Source organism: Leptopilina boulardi, unplaced genomic scaffold (genome assembly GCF_019393585.1).
Source record: "Leptopilina boulardi isolate dan_hultmark-lab unplaced genomic scaffold, ZJU_Lbou_2.1 LbouV2_156, whole genome shotgun sequence".
Taxonomy (NCBI): Eukaryota; Metazoa; Arthropoda; class Insecta; order Hymenoptera; family Figitidae; genus Leptopilina; species Leptopilina boulardi.
The window spans coordinates 138,611-163,830 of NW_026137703.1; the positions used below are offsets into that span (position 1 = coordinate 138,611).

At 32.3% G+C, this 25,220-nt stretch overlaps 2 protein-coding genes across 4 annotated transcripts in view; one reads left to right on the forward strand and one right to left on the reverse strand.

The window, feature by feature from the left end:
* The window catches only part of LOC127276932 (glutamate receptor ionotropic, kainate 2-like), a 588,544-nt gene that overhangs the window by 111,558 nt on the left and 451,766 nt on the right, over positions 1 to 25,220 (forward strand). For both annotated transcript variants that reach the window (XM_051297684.1, XM_051297685.1), the window contains exon 4: positions 3,962 to 4,253. In XM_051297684.1, the coding sequence (XP_051153641.1) occupies positions 3,962 to 4,253 (292 nt within the window). The remainder of the gene's footprint in view (positions 1 to 3,961; positions 4,254 to 25,220) is intronic.
* Positions 7,404 to 10,331, reverse strand: LOC127276934 (uncharacterized). Of its 2 annotated transcripts, none has more exons than XM_051297686.1 (2): positions 9,738 to 10,331; positions 7,404 to 9,542 (listed from the first exon to the last, which is right to left on the reverse strand). In XM_051297686.1, the coding sequence occupies exon 2, from the start codon at positions 8,500 to 8,502 to the stop codon at positions 7,534 to 7,536; it is 969 nt and encodes a 322-aa protein (XP_051153643.1). In that variant the 5' UTR covers positions 8,503 to 9,542; positions 9,738 to 10,331; the 3' UTR covers positions 7,404 to 7,533. Both variants share the same exon structure in this region, with proteins under 2 accessions (XP_051153643.1, XP_051153644.1).

A 25,220-nucleotide genomic window follows, 5' to 3' on the forward strand; every position in this document is an offset into this window, starting at 1 on the left:
TTAAACATGGAAAACGCTTGTTGAAATATAATAAAATTAAAATGTGTGTTGATAATTAATTTTGTTATATATTTGATTCATTTGCATTGATAGATTCTCTGAATTCGTGATAAAATATAAATTTTGAGGTTAGGGGTGTTTGTTTACTAATCACATTTTACATTTTAACAACATTATTAAACAATATCCAGTATGCATGTTATTAAAAAGATATAAAATATATATCTTAAGTGGGAATTATCGCAGCAGTAAAAAATTTCGAGTTAGTAAACAAACACCGCTAACCTCAAAATTTATATTTTATCACGAATTAAGAGAATCTATAAATGCAATTGAATGAAATATATAACAAAATTAATTATCAACACACATTTTAATTTTATTATATGTCAACAAGCGTTTTCCATATTTAAAGTATGAATAAAGTTGATGAAAGTGCAAACTAATTTTCTTCCCCGTAAGAATAACATTGTGTCGTCTGTTTGTTGTCTCTCCAGGCCTCTGACGTCACACCTCGAATCGACTCTGACGTCACAAGTGACAGAGTCTAATTGAGTCAGATACGCAAGTCGGTTGCGGGAACTTACATATCCCGTATCCGACTTGCGTACCCGACTCAGTTGTGCTTAGGCCCTAATGGTGCGTCTCCAATACGAACCTACAAGCATTTTTAAACGTATGACGTCACCAATGCTACATCTTTACTGCTTGCAAGAGTTTTAAGTTTAATAGATCAAAAATGATCTATTTCTTTCTTGACAGTAATTTTAATAATCACCTGTATGAGAAAAATGTGTTTTAGTTTTAAAAACATTATTATTAACCCAAACAAAATTACCATCCTTACTAGATATTTTCTAAAGTTCCTAATATTGACGTTGAAAAGTCGTGTGCATGGTTCCTGAATTGAGTGGAATCGGGTCTCTCTGTAGCTCAATTGGTAGAGCATCTTACCGGCAATAAGAAGGTTCTGGGATCATACCCCAGCAGCGAGAGGCGATCCACTTTTTTCAGAAACCATGTACGAAAATATTTGTACGAGTTTCGTACATACAAATTTGACTGTTGGTCAATAAAATTTCTATATCAGATATGATTAGATTAATGAAATACTTAATAGAAGAAAACCTATTTACCATCGTAACTACAATATTAAAACCCAAACAAAATTACCATCCTTACTACATTATTATTCAATATTACCATAAAAATGAACTTGCCTTTAAGCATATGTTGTGACAGTCATGAATGTACTGTGATAATGAGACGTGCTTTAACTATAATGTTTTATTTACACTTTTAAATTATTGTATACAAATTATTTGTTTTTATGTCCTACGCGATATTCAATAAACATTGTATGTGACCGTTTTATACATCATTTTTCAAAATGATCCACATAACTGGTATCAATTTGATATCAATTATGGGCATCAAAACGTTGCATGGATTGAACCAATTTATGGTTTCATTTTGATACCCTCCAGAAAACACTATAGTGTTTCACAATTTTCTTTCGAGCTACTTCGCAAGCTTTTATTAAAATTTCGTTAACTTATCTATTGAAAATCTCGGTACAAGATCTGGTACAAGAAAATGTACATGTTCAACAGTTGAAATTGTACCTGTTCTGGTGAGAACATATACAAGATCTTGTACAATTTAGGCACCAGAATTTGGAACAATTTCTTGTATCAGAACTTGTACAAGGTCTTGCACAAAATTTTGTACAAGTTCATCTAAATTTTTTTTTTAAATTTGAGATTTTAATAATTTAGAATCATTAAAACCTTTACTTATGCATGCTACAATTATTGCGCAGCTGTAAAGTCATATGAAACTTACTGCGCACCTTTTAAAGTTTTTAATTTTTACTAAACAAAGACATAAATAAACCTGTACAAGAACATGTACATTTTCTTGTATACAAATATTAAATTTATTTAATTGTACAAAATCTTGTGCAAGATCTTGTACAAGAACTTGTTCCAAATTCTGGTGCCGAAATTGTACAAGACCTTGTGCATGTTCTCGCAAGAACAGGTACAAGTTCAGCTTCTGAACATGTACATTTTCTTGTACAAGATCTTGTACAGCGATTTTCAATAGGGTTTAGTTCTTTCCATTTTGTCATTTAAAGTACATAAACATGATATCTTCAATAATTACGGTTAGCGGTAATGTTGGATATACAGTCGAACCTGTATAAAAGAGAGTACAAGGGACTGGCAATTTTCTTTCTCTTAAAGAGGTTTCTCCCTTATTCAGTTTTTCATTTACAGAGGTCTGAGATCGATTTTTCTCACTTATAGAGGTTTATGAATTAATGTTTTTTTAAAATAATATAATATCTAATATTTGACTAAGAATGGTTTATTATTTTATTATTATTACGCCACATGTATTATTTATTTACGTTTGAGAAAACCGGTAATTTTTGTTTGTTTTCTTGTTTTAATATTTTCAATTTCCTTCTGAAGCGCATAAATTTTGTTAAAAAGAGAAAAATCTATATTTGACGAACTTTGAAGAAATCTATGTACTGTTTTCGTTGCTTTTACTGAGCGTACAACTACGATAATAATAGATAATTCTTATTTTTCACTTTAGAACAAGTAAGCGAGAAGTAAACAAATGCTAATGGATTGAAGGCCGATTATATTCAAATAAAATTTTGAAATATGTGTCGACAAGACTCTATTAGATACAATTACAAATACCAAATATTATTAATTTATTTAAACAAATATAAAAACTAGAAGGGGTAAAATTTGGACTTTTTTTACAAAAAAAATTTATAGGTCAAAAAGTAGGAAAAGCAGATTTTACTTGTCAAATTAAGCATTTACTTCTGCAATGCGCCATTCATGCGAGTCTTAGGGCTGTATTATGCTTACATTAAGTATTACGTATTACATAGTTCTTTGAAACTTTATTAATAATACAGCATTACGATGCGCATGGATTGGCGATTCAAACAGCTACACTAGCGCCACAGTTGAACTAATTTAGGCGTGACTCGCTCTAAAGCAGTCTCTGTTTTGACAGTTTATTTCAAATTATTTAATTATTCTGATATTTTTATTGCGTTTGTAAAATTATTTTTAAGCGTTAAATAAAAAAAAATAATTTAAAACACATGGAGTGCTACAGAGCGAGTCACGCCTAAATTAGTTCAACTGTGGCGCTAGTGTAGCTGTTTGAATCGCCAATAGCGCACTACAGAAGTAAATGCTCAATTCGACAAGTAAAATCTGCTTTTCCCATTTTTGACCTATAAATTTTTTTAGGAAAAAACCTGAACTTTATGAAAAAAATAAATAAAAAATGTCTATTTTATAGAAAGTGCAATTTTATTTTTTATTGGCATTTTTCAAATTCAAAAATTTTTCATTTTTGATAATTGTTTTTACAATTAAAAAGTGCGTAAAAAGAGCTACAAAATTCATATATTGCAAACATTTTTTCGTTTTGTTTTATAGGAACTATAAATTTTTTAAATATGCCATGCGAGACAAAAAGTCCAAAATTTGACCCCCTCTAGTTTTTATATTTGTTTAAATAAATTAATAATATTTGGTATTTGTAATTGTATCTAATAGGACTACAGTTTGAGCAAACTTTTAACGTGATCCCAGACAATTCAACTTTTGACCCCGATCACTTCACATGGAGTGCCACATGCATATGAATACATTTTGAATTTTTAAAAATGGGGTTTCTCTCAATCAACTTTTTGGGTGTCTTGATCCTAATTTTTTTCAAAATTTCCAATTTTTTTTTATCTTGAGCATATGGGTCTTAAAGTATACGTTTTAAGCAATAATTTAAGTCTATATAGAAAATGGTATCTCCTTTTGTTTAAAATATGTTCTATTCCGCAATACTTAATAGTAAATTTAATTAAATTCTTAAACCTTCAAATATTGTCTAAATTAAAATATTATCTTTTTTTTCTCAGAGTGCTCCATATTGCATGAGAAAAGATTCTAGTTTGACGCTTGTTGGAAATGCTCAGTTTGAAGGATATAGCGTGGATTTGATTCGAGATATATCCCGTATTTTAGGATTTAATTACACTATTCATCTTGTGCAAGATAATCGCTATGGCTCCTTAAACAAAGTGACGAAGGAATGGGATGGCATGATAAAAGAACTTTTGGAACAAAAAGCTGACTTAGCTATTGCTGATTTGACTATAACATATGATCGAGAACAAGCAGTTGACTTCACTATGCCATTCATGAATTTAGGTAAGTCATAATTCCACGGTTTTAATATTATATTGAATATTAAAATTCTTAAAATATCGAAGAGCTTTCGCCAGTCTGCTTCCAAAAAAACCAGAAGACCATAACCATAAGAGTTACTCGCAGTTTTAAAAAGTTACGCCACCCTGAACGCAAAAAAATTTTTACGATTTTAATGGAATTTTTTTACTAAACTGTTAAAGATATAACTTTTTCATTTACTAATGGCATAAAGTACATGTTTGATTTATAAATTTAATTTCTTTAATCTTAACCAATCAGATGCATTTTTCTACCTTCTTCTCCCAGAATTTTGAATTACTAATATCAACTAAGCGACATTTCCAATGTCAAGCTCGCGTTATCTTGAACATTGAAACCTGTCAATTACCTAAATAAATAACTTCTTTGTTAAATAAACAAGGCATGCCAACTTTACAATAACCTAAACTAAGTTTATGCAAAATTCCTTAAAAATTGAGCGCCAGTATTTCAACTGTACATGTGTTAAATGTAGGAAATTCTCAAAAACGCAATGAATATTAAATCGTTATTAATTCCAAAATTCAAAAAACAAATATTCACATTTTTTCGACAAGGATTGGTGCTATTGTGACGCTAATCACGAAAAATAATGTCACAACTCGCCTCAACCCAAAAAGATTACTGAAGATAAAAAAGTATTATAAGTTACTTTATTTCTCTAAAATCGGGACACTAACTAAACTGAACTTTTAAAAAAATATAAAATACCTGAACATTTCTCATAAACTATTAACAATAATTATTACACAAACTGCGCTCCCGATACCAAGCTAGTGCTCTGGAGATAAAAATCGTTATTCTCACAAACATAAAAAACGATATTTCGAAAAACCTAATGACAACTACAATAAGATCAACAAAATGAAAACTCTGTAAACCAATGCTACAAGTCTAGCGACTTTCGGGAGAAAGCAGGCAACTCGCTATCATAGTTGGAGATAGGCCGCTAGACGGAGGGAGGGGGGTACCAGTCCTATTGATCCCACCCAATTCTTTTCCTTTTCTGTCATTAATAGTATTGGTGCTCCTGTCAAAGGTCATTTCCCTGGTACCAGTCACTCTAAGGTTGTAACGTAGCCAGTGGGAGTGTTCTAGAGTGGGATGTAGGTGTCCTGCCCTCAAACCAGAGCCTCCTAAAAATCAGGAACCTTTATACGGTGGTCCTTAACACACTTTAACCCAAAAGTTCTTTTACTGTAAATTTATTTTCATACCTTGAATCGGAACACTTTCCTGAGTATTTTGCAAAAAAATTTTAAATCTTTCATAGAGCTGTTTTTGAGAAAATCGATTTTTTAGGTTAAAAAATTCAATTTTTCGTTTTCTTTGAGAAACATTATGCAATATACCGGTAAAAATTTACATAAAACCTAACTTCATAAAGAATAAGTATTTTCAAACTGTCTTGATATATTTTACATGGGATAGTAGTGGAATTGCTTTTTTTAATTATTAGTTCATGAATGAAATGAATGAATAAATATATTTACAGAAAGATGTAATTTCACATTTTACCGAAAATACGATATTTGTTAGAAGTCATTTCAACTTGTAATGATCGTATATTTTTAGCCCATAGGATTTGCTCGCCGGATGGAGCAAGAGTATTCCAATTAAGTATTTTACTAGATTTTAAAGAAATCAAAACATTATTTTATTTAGGAACCTTACTTTTACCTGTGATTTTGATAGGAGAGGAAAAGTCAATTATAAAACATTATTTGAAACTTCGAAAGAAACTTGTTTTGTAATAATAAAATAAAGCAATACAAAAGTAAAAAAAGTACAAATAAAGTTATCGTAGTTTTCGTTTTTAAACTGTCGGTGCAGATCAAACAAAAAAATATAACAGAATCTAGAATTTAAAATGTGAAATAAAATTAACAATTTTTTGTTAATTTTTTTAGGCCTAGTCTAGTTTGAAAATAATTCAATTCCCTTTTGCCTTATTTTTCCGACTATTCTCCGAAGCTATTCTAGAAATTTACTTCCGGATTTACGTCGTCGAACGAATCTAGATTTTGTGCACACTATAGATTGATCAAGGATCAATCAGAGGAGTAGTCATCATGAGGCTACCTGATGTTCATGCCCGACGCGAAATACTGAGAATAATGTTACCACAAGAACTCACCTCCATCCAGGAAATATCCTGAGATAAAGGATCAATCTTGTGGTTCAGATGAAACAGGAGATACCTGCACTCATCCGGAATCGAGTCGCAAGGAAAGGAATATGAAAGATGATTTCGTAACAAATCTACCTATAGATGAGTCTGAGAAGGCGAGGATGATTGGCACTAGGTTTCCAAGATGTTCACTAGACACAGAAGTACTTATAGTCTAGTGTACGATCTTCTATAGGAACCTATATACTGAGAGAAATACCTCTACAATATACAGTCTAAGAAAGGTGGTTCTCTGGTACAGAGAAGTTTACTGCACACAGAAGTACCTATAGTCCAGTGTACGCCCTCTTATGTATACTTGTATACAAAGAGAAGTACGTCTACTGAAAATAGGGTATTCCAGGCGTGAGGCCGCATCCACTAGCTCCGAAAAGTGCCTCGAGAACAAGCGGAGAACCTTCTGACAAATAACTCTGAGCTAGCGAGGTATAATCACTCGCCGAGGACAAGTGGGTGGGCGACATGTGGTAGGAGAAGAGATGTGTGGTAATAGAAGCTGATTGTCGTCAGAGTTGCCAGTAAAACTTGAAACTCAGGCGCCACCTGGCGTAAAAAAATCGCCAAAAGTCGCCAAAATTTGAATGTCTATAAGAATATAATAAAAAAAATTGTAATAACATAAACTAAAAATTTGATGCATTAAATCATTTGTTTAATTTGTTATTTAATTATTACATAATAATAAATAATTTTTTTAAATGTGTAAATATACAAATATTTTAAAATTATTAATTACAATCATTTTTATATTTAATTTTGGAAATAGAAATATATGGACTGTAAATTTAGATATTTGGAATTTAACTTACATATGAAATTGTTTTAAACAAGGAGTTAATTATTATAAAATAGAATTTATATTTTTAAATTTTTAAACAGTCTTTATAATTAATCGTTTTAAACGCAACGAGGGAACAGAAGTTATTATATATTTTAAAAACGTTTCGTAATATTTTTTTCTGTACAAAACAGAGCTTAACATCCAATAAAACATTTTTGGACTAGATGTATACTTATATACATATTATCTAGGTACGATCTTTCTAAAAATTAAAATTCGGGAATCGAGATGGTTGCATGCTCAATTTCATCGAGCAATTCGAAGATTTCGTTATTGATGGGCCCTTCATCGTTATTATTTTTGACAGCATAGACCACTTTATAATTAAATTTCTCAAGCATTTTCTTAGTAGGCGAAAATTCAGAGCAACAAGTCTTCGTGGCGTGAAATCTACATCTAACACGTAGTAAAGAATCTAACATTGGAACACCCATTTTATTTCTCAACTTACTTTTTACTGAATTCATCACCAAAAATACTCTTTCAACTACAGCATTGGTAGATGGAAGCGACAATAATGTCAGAGCATACGAAGCTAGATCTCGAAAAATGGATGTGCCAGCGGCATCTTCAAAAGAATAAACTTTTGGCCAAAATGTTTGAGCTTTCGTCAAAAGTGATTTATCCAAATGATTGCTCCATTGAATAGTTACAAGCTTGTTCCACTGATTTTCCACGAGGCCGAGTTTGTTTTTGTCAATGAATGTATCTATTAATGGTAGATCTTTAAATCGCGGTCGAGTTTGACTCAAACAAACATTTGGTGAAAAAGCTTTAAGACCTTCAAAAAGTTGTAAATTTTCGGGTAATCGCTCTCCCATTTCGTGAAATAAACGTTTTAGAAATGTTAATGCTCGATTTTCCAGGTCAATTTTTTGCTCAATTGAAATGGTGCACCTCCCTAAACCTTGATAATATTCAATTCCAAAATCTACTTGATCGCGATTCAAAAATGCTAACTCGTTATCATGAACAGCAAGTAAATCTTTGATTTCGCGATTTAGAAATGTCGGTTTTACAATTTTTCTCGCTATGAATAAGACTAACGCATGGAGATCTTCGACAGCACGTCCCAAATCGACATTGTCAGCTTGAAAAATCTTGTTCAAACGATTCACTTCATACAAAATAGGCCTTAGAAAAACTAAATACAGGAAATTTAAATCATCGTGCAACATTTGGGCAAGCAAGCGAGCAGTGTAACACTTTTCTTTTTCAACGACTGTGCGAAAATATGTCTGCAGTTCAAACCAGTGCTCGAGAAGGTTGTTGACAACAAAATATTGAACCAACCACCGAGTGTCTGATAATTTCACAAACTCGTGAAAAGGATTTGGTTTGCCATTTTCATCAAAATTCGTATTCTAGAGTTCATACGTTCTTCGATATTCGATTTTACGAAGAGAAGAATGAGAAAACCATTTGTAAACTTCTCTACACAAAAAATCAATGTTAGCTGGAAATTCGGTGGCTGATTTCGAGGCTACGTTGTCAATTGCATGATTAATGCATTTCAGCAGTTGCACTCTATTATATTTTTTTTTCAATAACGCATACAACGAATGATTTTTGCCGCAAAGGTTTGAACCGCCATCTGTGCCAATACCGACCAGGTTTTCTAATTTTAATTTTATATCATCGCAGTAATCTACTACAGCGTTGTACAATGCATCAGCAGTTGCTCTTTCTAAAACAATAATTCCTAAATAATCTGTGATGATCCTGCCTATTTTTTCACTGAAATATTTCACGCATAAACATAAATATTTAAATGTGGACACATCGGTTGACTCATCTACAATCAGTGAAAATGACTTGTCGCCAATATCGTCAATTAAATCTATCAGCATGCAAGGTGAAATTACATTTTTTATCAAGTTACCGCACTTGGTCCGATGCATTTTAAAATTATCAAACAATGTATTTTTGCCTAAATGCACCAAGAGATCGCAAAGGTGATCAACACTATTTATCGAAGTGTGAGTTGCTATGAACGCAGAAATTTTCAAATCTCTAACTTTGTCGAATTCACTGAAGGTGACCTGGACTGTCGATGACAGTTTACTCTGTTTTCCTTCTGTAATGCTCGCCATTTTACGGACATGAGTTACTGATTTCGTATGTTTTTCCAAGTCCGCTCGATGCGCTCTCAAATCTTTTTCGCATATTTTGCAGTAAGCTTCATTGTAAAATTTTTCGTCTGCTTTGGTTAACCAGCCTGTAAAAAAACCTAATTTTATAAATTCCAAAAAGCAGAATGACGAAACACTAAGAATAATAACATTAACCTAAAAATATGTATATTAACTAAATGTATAATCCTCTACTTCACTGTTTGGTCCCACGTTCGAATTATTTTGTTCTATATTAACAAAGACTAATCTCTGGATATCAATAATAAAATCAAACAAACCTTTTGCCCAAGGCATGGATTCCCAGTCCTTTCTATAAGTCCGAAGTTTTTCCGCGACTTTTCCCATTTTTCTAAATTTATTCTTCAGTTTTCTTGAACACAACAAATAAATGTTTATTTTGGTAAATCTAAACTGTTTATTATTTTAGTCGCAAATTATTAACAAATACACTTACCATTACAAAAGTTTTCAAATTTAAAATCGTGAATTTTCCTCCGCTGTGTAAACTTTAGAATTCTGTAACAATTCAGTGACTGCAAAAAATGTACGAGGTGATAAAATTTACTTCTGCTGTAGTTAGATGCACAAGACAGGTTAGACATGAAACGCTTTCAACATTAGGGTTCTAACTCCTTCTTCACTGTGGATGACGCAGACAGGCAAATCATTATAAAGGTGTGACCATAAGTCGCCGGCAGTCAGGCTACATAAGAATGCCAGGCTTATGTCAAGAAATTTGATTGGCTCTGCTTGCACGAAATTCCAAACTACAGCCAATCAAAATGCTAAACAAATGTGTGGAAAAAGGAATAAAAGTAGATAATATTTCTTTTTATGGCCTGTCGCCACAATAGCCAACTGGAATTTAAAAATCGCCAAAAAAATCGCCACTCGCCAACCTGAAAATCAGTCGCCTTTTACAAAAAAAAATCGCCAGTTTGGCGCCAAATCGCCAATACTGGCAACTCTGATTGTCGTTATCTCTATACTAACTAACGACTCCATTCATGAACTAACAATTAAAAAAACAATATCACTATTATCCCAAGTAAAAAATATCAGGACAGCTTGAATAAAACTTATTCTTTATAAAGTTAGGTTTTATGTGAATTTTTACTAGGAGATTACATAATGTTTCTTAAAGAAAACGAAAAATTGAATGTTTTAACCTAAAAAATAGATTTTCTCAAAAACGGCTCGATCAAAGATTTAAAATTTTTTTGCAAAATACTAAGAAAAGTGTCCACATTCAAGATATGAAAGAAATTTTACAGTGAAAAAACTTTTGGGTTAAATTGTGTTAAGGACCACAGTGTTTAAGGTGAACTATAAGGACTATTGATGGAAGGGATTAATAGAGGGTCTCTTCTTTAATCTCTTCTCTCCACCTGGTAATGTCTTGTAGGGATTGTCTATGGGTGCTCCCATGATAATGCTTGAAAAGACTTTACTGTTTTACTTGATCCTGATAAGTTTGTTTCGTTAATTATAACGGAGTAAAAAAGTGAGAAGGTGAAATGTGCGAGGGACCTATTTCAAATAAAAGGACATCCAGATGAAGCTACAATTAGTGGGTTCTGCTGAAAATGAAGAGGTTAATTTGGAAAACGGACCTCTGTCGAATAAGAAGGACATACAAGAGATGCTACAATTAGTAGGTTCATAATGTTTGGTGAATCTAAGCTTTATTAAAAAGGAAGATTAAAATAACTGCAATGTAAAGTAACTGCAATATAAAATAGTTGTAATATGAAATAATTCCAATATAAATAAACTACAATACTGCCGTACGAAATAAAAACTTACTTAACTCATATTTTCGTGAAACCGAGAAAATGATGAAAGACTGTTTGTCTTAAAAAACCTAATATAATATAAATAATTCTTTAATCTAACTTCACTTTCTAGGTAAATAAATAGAGTTCTTTCTAAATCCGTTGTCAAAAATTGATTATTTAAACAAATTATATTAAATAATTGAGATAAGTGTTTTTTTACACAAGCAAAACTTAGTTAACTCGAGTTAAGGAGTGCTTTCCGAAAAGGTAGGCGAGTTCGAGCCGCCGCTCAGAAGTAAAAACTCACCTAACTCAAGCTAGCACGCGAGGTGGGGGAATAAATACACATTATAAAAAATTTGTTTTTGAGTTAAATTTTATTCTGATTGTGATTAACAAAGATTATTTTTATTATTTTTAATTTATATATTTTTTTATTATTTTATTATTTATTAATATTTTTTTAAAAATTAAATTTTAATCAACATGTTTCAGTATAAAATTTATTACAATTAAAAATGTGTAGAAGGATTGTATGAAAAAACGGCGTTATTAGTGGAAAAACATTGATTATATTTGCTTATAATATTCAAATAACTTACAACAGCTGTTTATAATTACTACAACAGTCTTTATATAATAATCAACAGTAAAAAACTATTAATTAAACTTTTTAAAAGTAAAAAAAATCAAAGAAAATTTTGTATTTTTTTCGTTTTTTTTTTCACTTATTCACTTATTTATTTTTTTCTAAAGTAAACTTTTTCTAAAAAGCCGGTGCATTATTTGCAAGAATAACAAACCGGCATGATCATAGCACGCGAGATTCCGAACCAACCCGACGAGAAACCGAAGTTAAACGATGTTGAGTTGAGGAGTTTGCTTTCGAAACACAGGGTCTAGCTCACGCCACTTTTCGAAATAAATACTCACTTAACTCGAGTTAAGGTTTTCGTTTCGAAACTATGCATGAAATTCGACTACGTTTTTGACAGCAAAAATACTCAACTCGAGTTGACTGAGTTTTTGTTTCTTATATCATGCTCGAGCTACGACTTTCGGACTCCTTAACTCGAGTTAGCATACTTTTTATGTAGTATTTCTTCATTTTCTGGGTTTTCGACAATTTTTTATAATTATTTTTTTGCAATAAATAATTAAATAAAAATTTTTTAATAATACCATCAGACGCGTTTTTTTATTACGAATCCATTGATACCAAAAACTCATTTTTCGCCAAAATATGAGTTAACTAAGTTTTTACTTCGTACGGCAGAATATAGGATAACCCTTCTTTTTCCTCCGTGAGTCCGTACAATTTTTTATTATTTGTGCTATGATTTTTAATCATTTCTCCCTCTTCCTCTAAGTATTCAATAAAAATATAGCTTAATATAACCCCATTGCCTTCCATAGGTTGCCGCAATTTAGGCACGTTCCCGCTGTGTAGCCGCGACATCTACACATTTGGCACAATAGGGCCAAATGACATTAGTTGTCTCAAAAACCCCTGCAGCCTACAATTTTTAACCGATTTCAATTTTTTTTTAATAATCTGTATATTTGGAAGAGTTCTCTGGAGCCGAATTTTTAAAAAAATTTGTTAAACATTTCAACGCTTTTCGTTCAAGGTTTTAAAAATTGTTTAAATTTGCTTAAAAATTGGTACTCGGGGGTTTTTGGGGTCGGTGATTACGAATCCGTTATTAGTTTTTTAAAATTCAAAATGGCGGATCCAATATGGGGGTCTTTTTTCAAAATTGATCATATTTGATTGAAACTGACTACTCGGGGATTTTTGCAATCGCTGATTACGAATTTGATGTTAGTTTTTTAAAATTTAAATAAAAGTATCTAATATGGCGGATGAATTATGATAAAAATATTGGTTTTTTTGAAAAAATATTGGATTTTCGTACAAATGAGTATCTTAGGGTTTTTGAGGTGGCTTATCAGCCATTTTTAATTTTTTAAAATAATAAGAATCTGATTTTAGATTAGTAATCCGCGGTCTCAAAAATCCTCAGAAACCCTTTTTTTCTAAAAGAAACCCCAAGAATACCTATTTTTTATGAAAAAAAAAATTGATTTTTTTTAAAAACGTCCGCCATACTGTATCTAACATTAAAATTTTAAAAAACTAACATCGGATTCATAATCAGCGACCCCGAAAACCCCCAAGTAATTAGTTTCAAGCAAATATGATCAATTTTGACAAAAAAGTCCGCAATATTGAATCCGCCATTTTGAATTTTGAAAAACTAACATCGAATTCGTAATCAGCGACCCCGAAAACCCACGAGTAAAGAGTTTCAAGCGAATCTGAACGACTTTTAAAGAAAAGTCCGACATATTGGATCCGAAAATATGTTAAAAATCCTACGCGGGATCCCACTATGATCCATTGCAGGATATTGGAACAGGGATCCAGTACAAAATCCTGTGCAGGAACATTAGTTACTAAGGTTACTTTGCAGATTCCTGTACAAGAAAATGTATAAAAATAATTTTATGCTATGTTTCCTACACAGGAACACTCGCATGATCCTGTAAAGGAAAATATTTCACTTTCTTTTTATGCTAAGCAACATTTGTAGGAACCATAAGAAAATTCCACATAGGATATAAGGTGGATTTTTTCAAAAATACAATAAAAAAATTTTAATTTTGTGATGAATTTAATTATTGACACATTTATTAAAAAAAATCTTTGCGCAGATGTTAGAGCCATAGAAACATACTGCGCAACAAGTAAAGTTGTTAACATTCAGGAACAAAGGTTCCAGGATGGGATCCTGTGGAGGTTCATGTACAGGAATTTTTATTTAAAAATTTGTTTTAATCTTTCAGACAACGGAACCTGTAAAGGAACCTTAGGTAACTAATGTAAGAACCTCTAGGAAACCTTTAAGGATCCTGTACAGTAATTTTTAGCTGGGTATTAATACATTATCTGGTAGAAAGAAAATGAATTCGAACGCCGCATACGTATTTTCGGAATAGTCATTGTCACACGCCATTTTCTTAGTCGTTCTAAGTGTGTAAAAAATTTTCATACTTCTTCTGTTTCTGTTTTCATTGTTTATTTATCTAAAAATGAATGAAAATAATTTAAATACAACTCCATTCTGCCGTACAGATTAAAAAGATCGGAAGTGACATTAGATCTGAACATTTTACTTTTTATTATGCAAAAAAAGTTATTTTTTAAATAATTTCTATTGTAAAATGGACATACGGGTTCCTAGTAGTGATAAATACAGACAAAAAGAAGCAAAAAGTCGCTTATGTTTTATTTCTTTGTAAACTGTCTCGAGGGCAACCGTACCGTCCAGAGAAAAAAGATACATAAGTTCCCTATGTATTCTATTCATTAAATAAAAAAATTAACGATTTAATGAAAAGATTAAAATGAGAACAGTAGGAGTAAAGAATACATTTTTATAATTGAGCTTAACGAGATTTTATTAATCAAATAACTGAAATTGCAATTGTCGATTGCTGTTAAATTAATGCAAAAGTGTTTTTGTTGGAATATAATATCTTAATAAATATTAAGTAGGACAAACAATTCGTACTTTTTAACTGACAAAACGAGTATTCATTATTAAAACTAGAATTACATTTGTTGATTGCTGTTGAATTATTACAAGAATTTTTCATAGTGGAAAATAGTCTCTTAATAAATTTTTAATATCATAAAAAATTTGCATTTTTAGATTACTTAATGAGTATTTATTATTAAGGCTTGACTCACATTTGTTTATTGCTGTTTAATTATGCCAGCAAACTGTATATTGGAAAATAGTCTTCTTATAAATATTTAGTAGGACAAACAATTGGCATTTTTAAAATACTAACACGCATTTTCACAGTTGATGTTACTTACATTAATTAATTATTTATTAATTTTTTGTAAATTTTTTATATTTTTTGATTTTGGGACAGTTTAAATCGTAGCAGCACAATAACACATTTGCTAGACAGACACAGTAACGCAGAGTTTGCGCAGTAAGACAATTGCTTCTTTTAGTTTGTATGCTTAACTCACGCCTAAGGTATTCTACCGAGGAAGAAAATACTTAAGCGACACTCGCTTTCTCAATTTTGTAAACTCAGCTCACTCACCAGCTTCTTTACAGAGTAAAAAGATACATTAGTGATAACAACCCGGAAAGTACTTTATGTATCTTTTTACTCTAAATTTCGTCATTTTACTGATTTTTCATACTTTTAAAAAATCTAATTACATTGGCTATACGTGAATCAGCGAGATAAATTACAGAAAATTTACTGCCTAAGAAATCAAAGGAACAGTAGTAGCAGTCTTCAAGTAATTCATATATTGTGACAAATAGAAAAAAATACTACTTCGCTTTCAGAGAAAACAATGCTCGTTTATTTCGAAGAATTGACAAAAAAAACTTCAAACCATCGAGTGTTTGTTCGGAATATTCCATGTTAAGATGCTCCGTTTTGAATATTCACTATATCGACATTAGTCAATACAAACAGTTGGCTGCTTTTCTATCAAAAAACGGCAAAGGATTTGAAAGCAAAAATCAAAGACTCTACAACCGGATTGAGAAAATTTTTAGAAAAATTTTTACGAGAATCCCCGGAGAATCACTATTTTGCAATAAAGGTATGTATTTTACATATTTCTACTATATTATTATAATAAAAAAATTAAATTTTAGTTATAACAGAACCTCTAAATTGTATATAATAAGAATACAATTTTTAGTATAAACCTAACCAATTAATCGCAAATAGTATAAATAGAAAATTTAATTTAAATGCATTTATAATTATATAATTTTAGGTGGCGGTAATTCTTGAAATCACTGGAGCATACAGAAAAAAAAATTAAAAAATTTGACATTTCAAGACATCAAACATCACTAAAATATGGCGCTCATCACAATTCTGAAAACAAAGACCGATGTTTAAAAAAAATTTGTAGTGGAAGGAGAATTTTATGAAGTTTTCAAGAAATATAAAGCATTGCGACTGGCAAATTGTGTCAACGATCGATTTTTTTTATTCCTGAGAAACGGAACTTGCACGCAACAAATAATTGGCATGGTGATAGCCGAATATTTAAAACTTGAAGAACCTGAAAGATATACAGGATACTCTTTTCGCCAAACATTGGCAACGATATTGGCAGAATCTGGAGCCGATTTGATGACTTTAAAACGCCACAGTTCGTAGAAGTCGGATAAAGTCGCCATGGGATACATGGAAAATTCAATGTGTAGTAAAAAAAATTTCCAAACAAATAAGCGGTTCTATTAACCTTCAACCATCCAGGTCTTCCCATTCAGAGTCTGCTGACATTGTACCAGAAAGAAACACCTAATGCTGCATGAATTTTGGCAATGTTTTGTCAAAAAAATCTAATGTCAATCAAAAAGAATATGCATTGATCTAAATTTAAGCAACTGTCAAGTAACGATTAAATTCGCAAATAAGTAATTTTGTTCAAGGTGTTTCAGTTAAGACAGTCACTGATTTCATAACTTATAATTTGACGTTTTATGCGAATCGGCCAATAATTATGGGCTCCAGGTGTGTCTAATTATCAAAAAAATTAAATTTTATACCTTAAAAAATTGAAAATTTCTAAAAATTTTAGCAAATTCAGATGTCCATTTTCACCAGAGAAATTATTTTTAAATCCTAAAAGAAAATCTAACGATAGTATTTTAAATAAAAGAGGTAAAATAATCATAAGTAATTTTGAAAATAATGAATTTTATTTAATTAATGATAGAACGATAAGTGAAACGAAAATTTCATATTTTTTGCTTTGCAGGGCAGGGGGGTTTTCTTGCGCAAATTCTAAATTATAGTATAAGGAAAAAAGACTTTATCTAAAATTATTAAAAACAAAGAGAAATAACTATGAAACCCTAGGTATCCAGGAAATTATAGACCCATATCTTTGGTTAATTCGCTGCCTAAAATTTTTACGCAAATCTTATGCTCACGAATCATAACCTGGGCTGATACATTGAATCTGATTCCGGAATCTTAAGGGGGGTTTAGAAAGGGCGGAAGCTGCCTAGATAATTTATTTACCCTCTCTTCAGTTATTCAGATTCTTTTAAATAATGAGAGAGTTGCCGTTTACGCGGCCTTCATTGACTTTAAGGGGTCTTTTCCATCAATTTCGCACGATTTATTATGTCAAAAACTATACATTTTATTGTAGAGGGATCTCGATAAACAGCAAAATAGAAATCCGTATGCTAGGATACGCGGACGATTATGTTTTGTTGGCTGACTCTCCTTTGGAACTGTCTAAGAATTTAGATGCACTTTATTCCTATTGCGAACTAAACAAGCTTATTGTGAATATCGAAAAAACTAAAGTCGTTATTTTTACTAAATCGTTTACTAAATACTTTACTCGAGAGCAAAGAGTTCAAATCTTTTAAATATGGTAATACAAATATTGAAGTGATTGATGAATATATTTATCTAGGGGTCCCATTTCATAAATCGTGCTCTTTTGCCCCGGCCACGAGAAAATTTATAGACTCAGCGAACATCGCGGTGGGCTGTCCTGGGAACAATCTATTCTACTAAAATAAATTCTTGGGATTCGTGCTGAAGACTTTTTCAAAGTCTAGCGATTAGTGTTCTATTGTATGCATGCCAGATTTGGGGTTTCGACTTCTTGGATGATTTGGAAAAAGTTAAACTTGCTTTCTATAAAAAGTTACTAAGTCTTCCATCTTGCACCCCCAATTACGCGGTAAGATTGGAAACGGCCTCTCCTCACCTAGCTGCTAGCGTTCTTAAACTCACACTGTCCTGGCTAACTAAAATTTCACGAATAAATGTTTCTCGGTACCCCAGGCAGTGTGCGATGAGCTTGCCGAGGTTGGCGAGAGGGAGATCGGATAATCGTTTCAAAATAGCTTTTTTAGATCCATGTGGTTTGAGGGAGTGATGGAAGAACTTGGAATTAGAGTTTTTTGATTCCAATAGTCAAATTATCCTTAAAAGCTACGCGAAATTTATAGACGACCAAGATAAATCGTGTGTGAACATGTCAAAAAGCCTTTTGATTTATACTGACGAGGTACTAGTGCGCTACAATTGTACAGCGAAGTCCCTAGCTTGGGGGCGAAGTCCCCCTTGATGACTCGTGTAACTATCTTTGCCTAAATTTACCTCTGCGATACAAGAAAATATTAGCTCAAATTAGGTTACTTAACAACCACGTATGCAGAATTGTCTTCGATAGATAGTGTATTGCATTTCGCCCGGAATCTTTATGTAAAGCCTGTAAATTGGAACAAGAGAGCCTATTTCACATTCTTCTGGATTGTCCAGCGAATAAACATTTATTAGAAGATTTAGTTAAAAATGTAAATAATAGAGACTTCCTAATGGAGGGTTGGCTGATTCTCTTTGACTCCAAAAACGGAAAATGAAATTAAGAGGTTGATAAATGTACTAATTAAAATTTTAGAAGAATTGACCAATGATTAACATGAGCATGACAGTCTCTTGAGAATTAAATTTGCCTAATTTTTTAATTATATTTTATGTTGTGCTGTAGCTTTTGTTTTGATATTACTTTATGTTTTTTATTGATATTTGTTCTGTGCCGTATGAGTCTGTGTAAATTGTTAAAATTATATATCTGTACTGCAGAGTCGGATATGATCATATTTTGTATTTAATTTTTTTTTGCGATACTCTCTTGTATGCACATTTATGTGCTGTAAGCAAGTAATAAATAAATAAATAATTTGACGTTTTTAAACTAATTATAAAAGAAGGTTCATTATTTGTTTCGTGCTTAGAAAAGTTTATTTCTTCATTATTTAGTTTTTAGCTTAAAGCATTCATTAAGAAAATGATAAGTATATTTTATTTTTAATTTGAAAGATTTGTTAACAATAGAACATTTCCTCGAAAATGTACAAAGTGTACTTTTAATTCTACTTTTTTTCTTTATGTTTTCGTTCGAAAATGATTTTTCTTTTTTTATTTAAATTTTGATTTAAAAGAGTCGATAAAAAAGTGTACAATCCTCCTGCATACCAGGCCAATAATAATGACTGAATATTGATAATTAAGTTTTATTTATCCCTTGGTGTGCGGATTGGGGAGCGTCATGATATTTCTTATTTACTGAAATAATTTCGCTTTCTGTTAATACCTTTTTATAGGCGTTGTAATCGCCTATGATTTCTTTTAAATGGTTAGGCTTATAATAATAATAATGTATCATTCGCATCGTGCCTATATCGTTCATAACGCGAGGGAGAAACTCGTACTCGTTCTATAATTTTTCCGTACCATGTTTGGTTACTTGTAAGTAATAATAGCGCGGGGCGTGTCTTTAGAGGCGGTCTTATAAAGGCAGGAGAGAGTGTCTATAGCCTCATTGGTCGTACCTATACGATGTTTGATTTCGGCTAGGTTCGCGAACAACTCTAATGCCCATCGCGCGAGACTTCCTCGCAGATCTTTCATCTCTTGTAAGGCTGCTCGCACAAGAAAAGACGGAGCAATGTGCAGGATATGATTCACATGAGTTAGAAAAGGACAGAAATATCGCTCCTTTCTTTTCTACCTCATTTGAAACACATCCTGTACACTGCTCTGTCTTCTCTTGTGCGAGCGTTCTAACCAAACTAAACTTGAGTGATTGTTGATAACCGTAAGCTCTGTAGCTTCGAGATAACAGCGGAGCTCTTTTAACGCGAAGATTACTGCTAAACATAAATCCTCGGTGGTAGTGTAGTTTAACTCCGCACCTTGCAAAGGTTTGTATATTCATGTAATTAAATATTCTCGTTCTTCGACTTTTTGTGTAAGAATCGCGCTTATGCCTGTGTCGCTCGCAATTTATGGAACCGTAGAATTGACGTAATTATTTGCAGTTACGGGAAGTAGGACGTTCCAGAATTGGTTCTACGCGTTTCTGGTTGGGCTTAAGACCGTCTTTATCGAGCAGGAAGCCAAGATACTCGACCGAAGATTTGGCGAAGTAAGACTTTTCTTAATTGATTGACAAGCCAGCCTCATGTAGTATATCGAATACTATATCTAGTGAACTAAATAGTAGATCAGTTAGGTCCTGGAAAGTCTTTGGCGCATTTGTGAGACCAAAAGGCATTCTGACCTATTCGAATTGACCACGACCGGGTACTACGAAGGCAGTGTACTCACGTGATTTTGGGTCAATAGGATTTTTTCGCATTTTTATTTAATTTTCTATAATCTTTCCTATAAGTTAATACTATTGGACTTGCAAATCGACCATTGCTTTTGATAGTAAATTTTTTTTCCAAATATTTATCTATCTGATCATTAATAATTAATTGCAAGTACACAATTAGCGTGCTATGCGCGCCCAGTTCTTTTGCCTGCCCAGATAGAACGTAAGCTTGCAACAACCTTGCGTCAATTGTCCCACCTGACCGAAAACTTGCGTGGTAAGGTTACTGCAAGTTTGCTAAATAATCACTTTTTTAATTCGGTCTTTTTTTATTTATTTTTTTCTTAAAAGTTAAAAATTTGTATTTTCACCACAAAAGATATTGAGATATCCTTTTTTGTTATTTTCGAGATATTAATTAATTAATTAATGTGTAAAAAATGAAATATTTTATAAATAAATAAAGTTATTGTAATTCTAAAGCTATCAATTAAATGCTGACGTAATTCATTTATTATTAACATTAATTAAAATTTACAGAAAAATTTTTTTCTAGACATTTTTCTCAGTGTATTATTTCCCATGATCTATATGTAGTCAAAGTGTTCAGCCCTAAAATCACTGATATCTAGTAGTGGAGGAAGCTGGTCAGGTTGCGAATTTGAGAAGGGGGAAAAATTCTGAAAAATAGTCAGGTTGCGGGGATTGCCTGTATAGAATTTTGTTATTCTCACTGCGCAAAAAATAAACTAAAACGTAAGAAAATAACATTTTATTTTTGAAAATGATTATAATTATTTCAATTAATTAAATTGATTTAACCTTTTGCGTTCTGTTTGTAGATATATAATAGCTTACATGTTCGAATTCATGAATTCAAATAACTAAATCAATTGAAATAATCATAATCATTTCCAAAAATAAAATTTTATTTTCATACGTTTTAATTTATTTTTTGCGCAGTGAAAATGACAAAATTCGATAAATCAATATCATTTATTTGAATTTCTCTATACATTACGTATATGGAAATATTCAAAGTCATTTTTCTCGAAAAACCCTCCGCGCATTATTTTAGTTTTTATATTATTTTAATCAGGTAACACTACTGATTCAAAATCAAGAAGAAATTTTCATGTGCAAAGACTTTTAATTAAAAAAAAAGTCAAAAAAATTTTTGATTTTCAAAAAAGGGTCAAATTTTTAATTTTTTGAAATTTTTTTTGCACCATTCGAAAGAGCAGGAAAAACCCTTTCGAAAACATATAGGTCAAATTTTTTTGCATCTTTCTGTTTAAAAGTTACAAGTCTTCAAATATTCAATGTTTAAATTTTTCAAAAAATTTCAACCCCCTCCTTCTCTGACAGTTTTTGAAAAAACCTAACAATGCAAGTTAAAGCTTGATCCAATCGACTTTTTTTTAACTTATAGTGATGCATATCGAACCAAGAATTGATTGTTATTGATTGATTACGCTTGACAATTGAAAGATTTGTCAATATGAAGTTATCGATCATTACATAATTCGACTGTCTTGTTTATATGTCAAACTGCTCGTGATTTTGATGAGTTTACTTCGAAAATAAAAATGTCAACAAAAAGAAAAAATCCTGAGGAAAATGTCCCAGAAGAAGCAAATGAAACTGATCAAACTTCTCAAAGGTATTAAATTTAAACGAATAATGTGAAATAAAAAATAAAAAACTCTTATAAAAATTTAAATTAACTAAATAAAAGGTGCACTATTTATATTGGGTTAGCTTTCATTGATTAAATTTTTGTTATCAATTCACCTAAGCCACTTTTTGTATTAATTTCTTTATTTAAACCCAATTAAATAAGTGATTTCATTAATTAATTACTTTTTCTAGTAGTCATTTCAAACTCTTCATATTAACATTATTTCTACTTAAATATTTAGTGATAAAAAGAAAAAATTTCGAAGCAAAAGAAGAAAACATAACGAGAAATCTTTGACAGAATCTTTCGATTTTTTTCAAGGAGATGAATCTAAAATGGGCCGGTGCAAATTGTGTCCCCTAGATTCAAATATAGAAGGCCCATCTGTTATAAAAATGACAAATAGTAATACAACCGGGTTGAAACGTCATCTTCGTAAATTTCACATTGAAATATTTAGAGATACATATCCAGAGGAAGAAGACTCTTCTCAACCAAAAAAAGTAAATTTGTAAATAGTTTTTTGTGATATGTATATATATGCAAAAAAATTTTAAAACTTAAAATATAGAAAAATTAAATTTTTCTTAATATAATTTTAAAGCTTTTTTGACGGGCTACACGATGGTAATAAAATTTGACCTTGAAATCCAAGGTCAAAATGTTAATTTACGTATATCTCAAAATCAGATTATTTTATGTTTTTTTTAACGATCTCAATGGAAAGCTAGACTAAGGACCCCGCACATGCTATAAGGAAAAAAAATTTTCGGTCAAATTTTTTTAAACTTTGCAGTTTTATAAATTATCACCTCCTGAACAAAAAATATTCAAGTCAAAACCTCCAAGAATCAAATCCTTCTGAGCATGTTGAAAGCTTAACGTGAGCCTCGAGCCAATCTTAAGCCTTGAGCCTAACGTGATCCTCAAGCCAAACTCAAGCCTTAAGCCTAACGTGAGCAACGAGCCAAAGCCAAGCCTCGAGACAAACTCAAGCCTTGGGCCTAACGTGAGCCTCGAGCCAAAGCCAAGCCTCGAGTCAAACTTAAGCCTTGAGCCTTATATGAGCCTCGAGCCAAACTCAAGCCTTGAGCCTAACGTGAGCCTCGAGCCAATCTTAAGCCTTGAGCCTAACGTGATCCTCAAGCCAAACTCAAGCCTTGAGCCATATATGAGCCTCGAGCCAAACTCAAGGCTTGAGCCATATATAAGCATCGAGCTCAACTCAAGCCTTGAGCATAACGTGAGCTTCGAGCCAAAGCCAAGCCTCGAGCCAAACTTATGCCTTGAGCCATATATGAGCCTCGAGCAAAACGTGAGCCACGAGCCATAGCCAATCCTCAAGCCAAACTCAAGCCTTGAGCCTAACGTGAGCCACGAGCCAAAGCCAATCCTCAAGCCAAACTCAAGCCTTGAGCCTAACTTGAGCTTCGAGCCAAAGCCAAGCCTCGAGCCAAACTCAAGCCTTCAGCCTAACGTGAGCCTCGAGCCAAAGCCAAGCCTCGAGCCAAACTCAAGCCTTGAGCCTAACGTGATCCTCGAGCCAAAGCCAAGCCTTGAGCCAAACTTAAGCCTTGAGCCATACATGAGCCTTGAGCTTAACGTGAGCCTCGTGCCAAACTCAAGCCTCGAGTCAAACTTAAGCCTTGAGCCTTATATGAGCCTCGAGCCAAACTCAAGCCTTGAGCCTAACGTGAGCCTCGAGCCAATCTTAAGCCTTGAGCCTAACGTGAGCCTCGAGCCAAACGTGAGCCACGAGCCAAAGCCAAGCCTCAAGCCAAACTCAAGCCTTGAGCCTAACATGAGCCACAAGCCAAAGCCAAGCCTGGAGCCAAACTCAAGCCTTGAGGCCTAACTTGAGCTTCGAGCCAAAGCCAAGCCTCGAGCTAAACTTAAGCCTTGAGCCATATATGAGCCTCGAGCCAAACTCAAGCCTTAAGCCATATATAAGCCTCGAGCCAAACTCAAGCCTTGAGCCTAACGTGAGCCACGAGCCAAAGCCAAGCCTCAAGCCTTGAGCCTAACGTGAGCCACGAGCCAAAGCCAAGCCTCGAGCCAAACTCAAGCCTTGAGCCTAACGTGAGCCTCGAGCCAAAGCCAAGCCTTGAGCCAAACTTAAGCCTTGAGCCATACATGAGCCATGAGCTTAACGTGAGCCTCGAGCCAAAGCCAATCCTCGATCCAAACTGAAGCCTAAGCCTAACGTGAGCCTCGAGCCTAACTTAAGCCTTGAGCCATACGTGAGCCTCGAGCCAAACCTGAGCCTTGAGCCAAACATGAGCCTCGAGCCAAAGCCTAGCCTCGATCCAAACTCAATTCTCGAGTCAAACTCAAGCGCCAAGAATATTCCTTAATGTAAGCCAAATACATGTGCCAAATTTGGCAAATATCTTATTTTTTGTTGTCGAGATATTAATTAATTAATTAAAAATGTAATATTTTATCGCAATCAGCATCCAACGAACCTTATATGAACTATTTCGGATGAATGGACTTTAAATTAATAATTAATAATAATAATTATTTAAATAATTAATAACATCTGAAGGAATGAAAATAAACAGTTCATTCTTTTTTTTATTTCAAAGATCATTTAATTATGTGTCAAACAAGGCCAATACAAATAGCATTTTTAACAATCTAAAGTATTAATAAATGATTATTGAAATCTGTTCCTGCACCCATCATGACACAACTTGGCAAAGGATTCTTACATACTCAGCATGGTATTTTTTAGTCTATTTTTAAATAATATTTTGTAACTAATTTTCGATTCTTAGTAATACTTAATCCTTTTTTTCACTATTAATTAATAGGGCTCGTTAGGTACGTATTGCGATAAGCATTGGAATGGTATTTTAAATTATTCTAATTTTATTTGTTCCTAAAATATTTCATTTTTAATTAATTTTTATTAATTAATTAATTCATTAATTCCATTATCCCGAAAACAAAAAATACGAGATTCGCCAAATTTGGCACATGTCTTTGGCTTGTATTAAGGAATGTTTATGAATTTTTTCAGCTTAAACGGAGTTCGATAACAAGTTTAAAAATTAAAAATAAATTTTATTTTTAAAATAAATAAATTAAAAAATATTAATTTTTCAAA

Coding starts and splice junctions, on each gene's coding strand:
- LOC127276934 (XM_051297686.1), bottom strand. CDS start 8,502: ATGTTGCACGATGATTTAAATTTCCTGTATTTAGTTTTTCTAAGGCCT.